At 36.5% G+C, this 10,600-nt stretch overlaps 1 protein-coding gene across 1 annotated transcript; it reads left to right on the forward strand.

Annotated features, from left to right (window-relative positions):
• The first annotated feature begins 1,962 nt into the window (after positions 1-1,962).
• On the forward strand, positions 1,963-2,391 carry LOC126756436 (keratin-associated protein 19-2-like). Its single transcript, XM_050469504.1, has one exon. The coding sequence runs from the start codon at positions 1,963-1,965 to the stop codon at positions 2,389-2,391; it is 429 nt and encodes a 142-aa protein (XP_050325461.1).
• Positions 2,392-10,600: the final 8,209 nt, after the last annotated feature.

The raw sequence follows: 10,600 nt of genomic DNA on the forward strand, positions 1-10,600 counted from the left end.
TCAAAGACTTTTGTCAAATTTCATGAAGATCGGCTGAGTAGTTTTCGAGATATTTTGCCGACCGACTTCAAAAACACAGTTTCGAGAAAAACGCGTTTCAAGACGGCGCACTTAGCCTAGCTAGCCTCGAGCGCACATGTTCTCAAAGATGTATCTCCGAAACTATTACTCGGATCAATGTGAAAATTTAGGAAAAAATTTCATTTTTTGAATCCAGTTGACCCATGTAATACCATGTTCAGACCGACACTTAATCACTCGATTTCGGCTGTTGAATGGATTATCCCACTAATTTTAAAAATTTATCAAGATTTCGCCATACAAAAATGACAGTTCCAAATCACTTCATTGAAATGATTTGAAACTGATCCACGCTAAATCTCTTTGTGCGACTCGGATTTTGCGCAATCTACTTGTCAGCACTGGAAATCTGTTACATTATCACAGCTGATTTTGACACTACAAAGTGAAAAAAATGTAAACAACAAATTTTTTTAAAGCAATGAATCTAATTTCATCTGAAAATCGACTTAACAAATGAAAAAATGCATCCATTATTTCTATTATATGGAAAATATTAAAAAAAAGCCGTATTTTTATTTCAAAATACTTTATGACAATCGTTTCTTTTGATAAATATTCGATGCGAATTCTTGAATGACAAAGCTGTTTTTTGATCTTTCATAAACTGTTATTATGAAATGCTTAAATATAATCAAATCTTTTAAATTTTCGGTCTGAACATGGTATAACCCCTTAAGGCGGTATTCTGGTTTAAAAGCCCGAGTTATAGGTACTTTTTTTGACGCGATAAAAGCAAATCAAATATTATTTTGACTATCCATTTTTTAAATGCTTTTTATTGATATTCTAAGAATACACAACATAAATATTATAAGAACAAAAATTAAATTAAAAAAAACTGCAGGTCGGCGAAGTAGAGACTGATTGTCCTGGTGTGCAGGATATAAATCCTTTCCGGGACCTAAAATGAAAATTTATGCGAAATCCGTGAAGAGTAAAAGTGTAGTTATCGCACTACGAAACGATTTTGAAAAAAAAATTTTTGTTACAAAATGGTGGAGGTTTGAAAAAAACGTTTCGTCTTTCCCGTTTTTTTATGGTTCGGAATTAAAAAAAAAAATATAAATCTTTCGAAAGCTCTTCGTAGTGCGATACTGTAATGTATATGAAAGCTCTGTGTAAAATTTCATGTGAATAGGTTGAGTAGAACTTGAGAATCATGCACACCTTTTCTAGAAAAGTAGTTCTGAGGAAAACGAGTTTAAAGTTTGAGAACTAGTCGCGCGCAGTCGGAGTCGGAGTCACGAAATGAATCCTCTTAATGACATTTTCTTGAAGGGTTATACTATAAAAATATGAAAAAAAAATCCATTTTTTCGAATTTCTAAACCAGAATACCCCCTTAAGTGAAGTCGGTTGTCGTTGCAGATAAGTTCGGTATGATTGGACCTAACCTTAAACCGCATTTTGTGGTCCTGGCAATGTTAAGGAACACTTGTGACTGAATTTTTAATAAAGTTGCATTAATGGCTTACACAAACGGACAGACTACGCGGAATTCATTTCGGATCTTAACTCCGATCATTTATGCATGTATACTTATGTAACTCCATCTCTATATCTATAGTTTCTCGAAAAGTTTGAGGTATTGCAAACAATCGTTAGGTGAACAAAACTATTCTACTCTATAGCAGCATTTTACTTGAGTTTAAAAATTCCCATAAAAATTAAAAAAAGTATAGAAATTAAAACAACACACATTCACAACTAACTAAAATCGCGGGCAGTCTTTGGAATCGCCTAGAGCTCTTTTATCCAAGACGCAGCTATAAAACACACGTCCGCCGCTCTGGATGAGCAGAAGTCTAATAAGCATCTCACCGTAAACAACAAATCACTTTTGGTATAATAGAAATAGTGCGAAGAAGTGTTTGAAGAATGAAATTTATTGCCGCGTTGTGTTTGGCGCTAAGCCTGTGCGTGGTGGTTTGTCATGCTGCGCCCGTCGAACGTGAAACGCTCTTGAGCATTGAAGATGCACAGCCTGTGGTGATTGCTGTTGAGGGGCAAGCCCAACCACTGATTCGCGTAGCACGTCATGGTCATCGTGGTTTTGGTGGTTATGGTGGCTATGGCGGTTATGGCGGTGGTCCCGGATATGGTGGCTTTGGAGGTGGTCCTGGATATGGTGGCTTTGGTGGAGGCCCTGGATATGGTGGTTTTGGCGGTGGACCCGGTTATGGTGGTTACGGTGGAGGTCCTGGATACGGCGGCTTTGGAGGAGGTCCAGGATATGGTGGTTATGGCGGAAGTTATAGTAGTTCTAGTGCATCTGCAAGCGCAAGCTCCGGTGGCTACTTTGGATAAGAGATTTCCATAAAAGTGGCATTAATTATAGTATTTATTATTTTGCAATTCTTTAATTATAATAAAAATTTAATTTAATTTAAATCACAAAATAGTTTCAAAAACTTGATTTCGTGAAAGGCTCTAATAACACCTGATCCGTTGAAGTGACGAATAGTGCTTTTAAAGACTAACTAAAATTATTAGCGCTGCGAAAGCCAGACTTAGTAGTTGTGTGAATCCAAACTTAATAGAAGCGGTGTCTTCCGCAACATTTCGAAAACGGACTTGAAGCTTTAACCGTTAATATATGTTGTCAGTGAATTGTAATAATTACAATATTTGGATAATACTATGTGAACAATTTTAATAAAATTGTAAATTTTTTAATATATTCAGGCTTTGGAATACCTCAGCCAGATAAGAGACTAATCGAATAAAAGCTCTTGCTTTAGCGAAGAAACGGAGTGAAAAGTGACATATTTTCAAATTCAAAAATACGAACTTTGGCAAGGTATTGAAATATTGGTCCACAAACTGTTCAGAAATTTGTTTAAGGCTATGGGAATAGATAGGTGGACATAAAGTCTGTCTTCCAGAGAAAATGTAAATGTAAGTTTTACACTGTACTCAATGGTAGAAGGAGCCAAGTGTCCCCAAATCAATATTATTACGTAAAATCCTAGAGAAAAATGTCAAAAATTTGGATATGTGAAGATTCTGTTCAAAGTGGATGCAGCGCGAGCTCACAATCGATCAATATGCAACGGAAAACGATATATTAGTTTTAAGAGTTGTGCTTCGATAACTTTAAATATCCCGAACAGGGCATATAAAGTTTGCTACGAAGTTTGTAACACCCAGAAAGAAATGATCAGCATGTCTAGCTGAGTCGATTTAGCTACGTTCGCCGGTCCGTTGCATATAATATATACAGACATATGCAAACTAATCCCTCAATTTTGAGATATAAATCTGAAACTTTTCACTTCCCCGTTCTTGAAAGGGGTATCTTGGTTTTTTGTATTTGTGAAGGGTGTATCCGCCATTAACGTTTCTTTATTAGGTTCTAAAATCCGAATTGCCATTAGTTACACTAAAGTAGTTTTTAATTGCCAATCTTCTGATACCAAGTGTATTATATATTTGTATATTATTTATTATTCACTACTTAAATGTTTTTCCATAGTTTTCCGCTTTTCTATATGCTCAATAAAGTGAGCACTAAAATGGACTCAACGTATTCTTTCTCAAAGAATACAAAAATAATTTGTTTGGATCTGAAACAATATTGCGGTAAATTTATATCGTAGAACATTTAAGGCACAATGTTCACTGTTAAATATTATTTTTGTTGAATTTACTACTGTGTGCAAAAAATAGAAAGACATTTTATTAAACTTGGCACAAAAACACATTCGTCGACATATTCTTTTTCTAGGTTGGTATGACTAACAGTGACATCTATCAGATCAAAATCATTAGTATACGCTTGTCATTCTGAAGTATATAAAGTGAGTTCGGCGAATTATAAAATGAGTCAAATTATAAAAAAAATAAGTATCATTAAATTGTGTGTGTTCAGAATGTTGGAAAAAGTTCTTGAATGTATGTCTATGACCCGGAAATAGACCACCAATCAGCCGAATATTGTAGCAAAGTTTCCTGCACCCGAATTCCTTCCGACCGGCCAATCTGACAGCATCGAATACTATTTGAGTGCCATCCGCTGTTTGTGCAAGCTATTCGTAAATAGTGGAGGAAATATGGGCCGAGGACTCTTGGTTTTTGCACCACGATAATGCATCGTCGAATACTGCACTGATTCTTAGTGTCTTTTTCCTAAATGTTCAAGCAATATCGTGCCGCAACCATTGTATTCGACCCTTCCGGGGAAACCGTTTTGAGTTAATTGAAGACATTAAACGTGAATCGCTAAGCGCATTGCAGGCTATTCCGGAAATTGATTTTAATAACTGTTCCGAGAATTGGAAAAATATCGAGTAATGGTATTTTATAATAACTAACGAATTGGGACTTAAGCTGTACGCTTTTTGGATTTAGCGTTTTCGCTTCAGCTTTAAGCATGAATTTCTAGACCTCGCGGGAGCTTAACGAACGCTAATCAAACGCTAGCACTGACAACATCTGATGAATCGAAGTTACGAGTTTTCGAGAGAAAGGTTCTGCGGAAGATTTATGATTTTTTGGGCGTTGGCCACGGCGAATATCGCATTCGATGGAACGCTGAGCCGTATGAAATATACGACGACATTGACATAGTTCAGCGAATTAAAAGACAGCGGTTACGCTGGCTAGGTCATGTCATGCGTATGGATGAAAACACCCCAGCTCTGAAAGTATTCGACGCAGTATCCGTCGGAGGTAGCAGAGGAAGAGGAAGACCTCCACTCCGTTGGAAGGACCAGGTGCAAAAAGACCTAGGTTCGCTTGGAATTTCCAATTGGCGCCACGTTGCGAAAAGAAGAAACGACTGGCGCGCTATTAACTGGTTGCTGTTATCGCGCTATCGACCAACAGACAACTCAAACTATCTCCTTTAGGGCCTAATAACCGAACGAGCGATGCGTTCGTATTCTCTTTTGCACGATTTGGATTTTATAAGTGATCCTTCCTTTTCCATGAAGTGGGTGGACACAGCTTCAATTATTGCGCGCAATGGTGGATGTACTCATTCAGGTCTTCTTTGTTACTTAAAACAACAAACCAAATTAAATATAAATCGGCATCTGGAATAATCAAAATTTAAACAATTTATATATTCTATCGGAAATGTTGATAACTTTTTTAGCAGCTTATTTTTGAAGATAAATCGATTTCGGTGATCTTGGTGGCCAATTATCCACTGTAAATGTGAGATGAAAGCTATCGTTCGATCCGTGTTTGCTCATTATAAAACAACAAACCAAATTAAATATAAATCAAGTAACATCTGTCAAAATAATCAAAATTTAAACAATTTATATATTATACATATATACGATCCGATATTACTGTTTATTTCTAAATTTCATTCGTAGTTTTCACCACGAATTCATACTAATTATTTCGATCCCTGCTACGATTTGAAATTTCGGCAAAAAATGCCCGAATGATGTTATACTACTGTGATCAAATTGAAAGGTGTATTTTGTCCATTTCATCTCCTTCAAAGTAATCCCCTCTCGTTGCAATACACTTATGCCAACGAATTTTCCAGTCATCATAGCACTTGGAAAAGTCCTCCGTCGTGACGGCCATCAGAGCCTTCTTCGATTCAGCTTTTATATCCTCATTTGAGTCAAAACGGTGTCCTCGGAGTGGTCATGTGAATTTGGTGAATAGCCAGAAGGTACACGAAGGTAAATTAGGTCAATGTGGTGGTTGCGGCACGATATTAGTTGAAAATGTGGCGAAATAATCTCGAATAACCAATGCAGTATAAGATGGTGCATTATCGCACTTCTTTGTTCAATAAATTCAGACATAGCAAGAATCGAAAAATTCACTTTTAGAGCCTCACTAACTGACGCGTTTCTCTAATTCTAATGAATATTTTGACATGAAATTTAGCATAGATGTCACTAACAGTACTACCAACTTACAGAAAAAAAATTTACCGATTTGATCACAGTAGTCCGTAGTTGATTTTCGTGTCGTTACACTTTGCACATAGCCTTAGAAAATAACAGCGAGAGCTGAATTTGAGAATCCCTTATTTGATTAACTGGTTTGTAACTAAACAGTACTAAGTGTAATTTTCCTATAATTAGATTTAAAGAAACATTGTTAAAACTTAACAAACATCTAAATGTAATCGACTGAACAGAATCGGAAGAGGTGTTCTAGTTGCCGTACATTCTTCTTCTACTCATTTGAATTTAAATGTTACAGAATTTTGTTAGTAGTTGCTTTATTTATTTAACTTTGTCTTATACACATCCCCAATAGAACTTATCTGTATATGTATATGCAACAGCTTCTTTAATAAATAGTGTTATCTCGGAGATAAATTATTCTGATTCCATAATTCTTTTGGGAGATTTCAATTTACAGTGTGCCTTGATGAATATATTGTAGCCATTTACTTTTTTGACATGTGTACAAAGTTAAAATGAACTCATAATTAATTGAATAGGAAAATAGATTATCCGCTACACAAGTTCTTCCTCGCTGTTGCCTACTTCACCAACTGTCGTTACACCTCGAGATGTGAAGTTGCTGGTTGCCACTATCATGCATTGCATTCTGTCAACCTGTTCGTCATCTGTCCTAGATGACAAATCTTCATCAACCTCGATATATGCCCAGAGCTTCATATTAACAACACTATATACTGCTTTTTCGGCAGCATAGCTCCCATTACGTTTCATTTCGATGATTTTATGGTACAAGGTCCATTAAATTTGTTTGATAATTTTTTATTCGAAAATTGAGTTACTTTTATAGCAACTAAATCTCTTTCTTTCTATTCTGTACTCTGTTCTCTATTTATATGCATTCTTCTCTCAGTGTACGACGATCCTCTAGGAATACCTCCAACAATTCTTTTTGGAGTAGTTTTATACAAGTTGTCACTAAACATTTCGCTTTCCATTTTTACTGCAAAAATATTCTCGTATAGTGTAAATTTCTTTGAGGAGTGAACGTGCATGTTTACTTAACTGGATCATTAGCTGACAACTACGCCAACATAGAAATAATTACTCTATTGACTCGTTCGATTTGTTCATTGTCCATTGCCCCTCAAAACGCCTGTGGTTACTTTTATGTGCGCATTATTATCTTTGTTAGAAAATTCGTTACTGGTTATACGTTGCGGATATCGAAAAATGGTGGCCCATGTACTCAAATGCTTTATTACCTCTTGAGCGTCTGTTTTGGTAATAGCCAAACGAATTTAGAATAACAATCAACTATTGCGAAAATATACTTATAATTCTTCGACTTGGTGTCTAAGATACCTAAGTGATCGACATGGATAGTTGTAATTGGGCAGCCACCCTTATCTACGCAACGCGAAATTCTTCTTGCTTTCTTGCTTTGAGATTGTGTACTATGCACTCAACGTAGTTTGATATGTGCTGCTTCATCTTCTTTTCTTACCTTTCCATTGCTAATATACTTTTCCGTTTTTCATGACGTAATCTGCGTATGGTTTATCATCGAGAACTGCAGTTATCGCTTTATGTGCCCATCATTTTATTCCGCCTTCTGAATTTGTACTTGTATCTGCGTTGAAACGACCATAACTCGATAACAACTTAAGCTGTCAACGTGCTTCATTTTCTCTTCTGATGATGTTCAATATTATAGTTAAAATCTTGTAAATACATAAGCCCTTCTCTGCGTACTTTTTTTTCGTGGCAGTCATCTTAAACGCCCAACAATTGGTAACTAAATCAAATTGTATTCCCATTAAATATTTACGTATACTCCTCGTGGCTAAGTATGCATCATTTACTTCGTGAAAGTGCAGTCATTCTTCTTTCATGCTCTTGTACTAATGTTGCAGCAAATCCATACTTCTTAGATAGGGTTATACATATATATAAATGATCAAGGTGACGAGAAAAGTTGAAATCCGGTTGGCTGTCTATCTGTCCGTCCGTCCATCCGCGCTAGCTGAAACTTGAGTAAAAATTGAGATATCTTAATGAAACTTGGAATGTAGGTTTCGTTGTGGGCAAAAAATTTTGGAAAAGTGGGCGTGGCCCGCCTTCTAATAAGTTTAATGTACATATATATCTCCTACACCACTGAAGGTACAACAATCAAATTCGCACAGCACAAATATTACAAGAACTCCTATCGATGGTGTGAAAATGGATGACATCGGATGGAACCCCCGTTCACTCCCCATATAACGGTACTGTTCAAAACTACTAAAAGCATGATACATCGATAAGTAAATACGCCAAAAACATAAAAATTTGCCACCAGGATGCTAAGACAAGGCTTTATAGTAGCCGTGGTAAAAATTGGACAATGGGCGTCGCACCGCCCACTTTTTTGTGAAATCCCATATCTCGGAACCCGCCTGACCGATTTCAACAAAGTTTATTGTTTAATGCCTTTAGTATATGCCACGTTTTGGTCAAAAATTGTTCAAATGCAATAAAAACTGTTCAAGTTCCTAGGTACCGAATATTTGGACCCGAGTACCTATAGTTGAATTTTGTTCGAAAATATCGGCCAATGTCTGAGATTTATAATTGAAATTCAGGGATAACACTTCTTTGACAATGGTATGTCAAAAATGGATTGAATCGCACCAATACTTCCCTTAGCCCCAATATACCTAATGTAAAGATTTTCGAACTTTCGGGTAACTTTGAACCGCATATGTATATCGGCCAAATAAATAAGAGAACATGTTGTGCTCATAACTGTGTATCTTTGTGCCCAAGATAGATAAATTTGAGCGAAAACTTGGCCAAGCCCCTATATAACTAATATCAGAATTTTCGAACATCCGTGTCATGTCAGCACTGTTGAACTTTATACCGAATTCCTCTTTGCGAGATTCGCACAAAGATTAGAAGTTCGAAAAACTCGCCGTTTCTCTCATTTTATTCCTCGTATTTACATATTTTTGCTTTTCAGTAGGTTCCAACATCACGCAACAACATCACACAGGGTGTTGCCAACATTACATATACATAACCCAGTATCTATCTCGATTGGGTTCAGATGATACGTACAGCAGTTCGGTAAAAAAAAATCCATTATACTATACTCCTTACCAACATGTTGCAAGAGTATACAAAGTTTAATAGGGGACTTTCTACCGTAACATAGCCTCATTATAATGGAGATCGAATCGAAAGTGTTGTATAAATTAAAAAAACAAGAAAAAACGTTAATTTCGGCTGCATCGAAGCTAATATACCCTTCACAGTTGTATTATATTATATGCTATAGTAATCCGATCTGAACAATTTTTGCGGAGATTATGTTATTACCTTAAGCAGTAGTCCATGTAAAATTTCGTGAAGATACCACGTCAAATGCGAAAGTTTTCCATTCAAGCCCTTGATTCCGATCGCAGCTTTATGCCGATCTGAACAATTTCTTTCGATATTACATTGTTTCTATGAAAAACTCGCTGACCCCGCAGCCGTTGTCCTGCGTGAAATTATGTGTTTTGAAATGAAATGAAAGTTGAATTTATATTGTGTTGAAAATCATTTATTTGCGATTTTTTAAATGTTTTTCAATGAAACGCAGCTTGATAAACAATATTTTTTGGTTTCTACTCCGGTGCGTAAATGAACAGAGAAGCTGGTTTTCCAACTAGTGAATACGCCACGTATATCTGGCCGTGTCAAAAACATAGCATTTCCAAATTTACGCCACACACTATGCGACTATCCTTATGTCCTGTTGATTGTCATCTCAAATGTAATTTTCACTGGAAACGGAATACGTATGAATGTATTGAAACATAATAATGACAGATCCAACTTTGAGACGCGAATGATGCGGTTGCATACCAAGCCTCTCCAAAGAATTTAGAAACTCTACTGGATAATTCACGGCATTGTCTTCATTGTCAAGATGATCGATCGATTTGTATGAGCACAAGTCTCCTGGAATTTGACTTTGAATCTTCCAGTTTAAGTCAACAACATCGGTATTTTGGACAGCTAAAATTTGAAGGGTGACCGAAATGATCATCGCGAAAAGTGTGCGAACTTCATTTGCATTCGAAGTAGCAATCGCATCGTCCATAGTTTGGTTCCAGTGATTATCATGTTCCAGGAATTGTAATTGCTGGCATGCTTCTCAAAAAGTTGTACACACCATACCATTCACAGTACGCAATGAAATGAAGTTGAACTGCGTAGATTAATCAATAGCAACCGAAGGAAGAAGCAATCGTCGTTTTTCGGGTGGATTGCGTAACTTCGTCCTAATGCATTAGTTGAGAAGACACTTGGATGTCCACCTACTGGTTGGCCTTGCTTTCTGCGTAACTATTTCTCCGACGATGCATTCCATATCAAGGCACTTCCGAAAAGAGCAATATTCTCGCAAACGGACCACTGATGAAAATTGAGAAAAAACTCATCAATGTTAAATTTATTGCTGGCGGTGTTTCCACTGGCTGTACTGTATTCTTTGGGTTGAAATACACTCTTTGGCCATTGTCCATATTAACTGCGGGACGCACAACAGTCGGAAAACGTTCATGAATTGCAAAAGTAAATATTCAAAAAATCGCTTT

Source organism: Bactrocera neohumeralis, chromosome 4 (assembly GCF_024586455.1).
Source record: "Bactrocera neohumeralis isolate Rockhampton chromosome 4, APGP_CSIRO_Bneo_wtdbg2-racon-allhic-juicebox.fasta_v2, whole genome shotgun sequence".
Lineage (NCBI taxonomy): Eukaryota > Metazoa > Arthropoda > Insecta > Diptera > Tephritidae > Bactrocera > Bactrocera neohumeralis.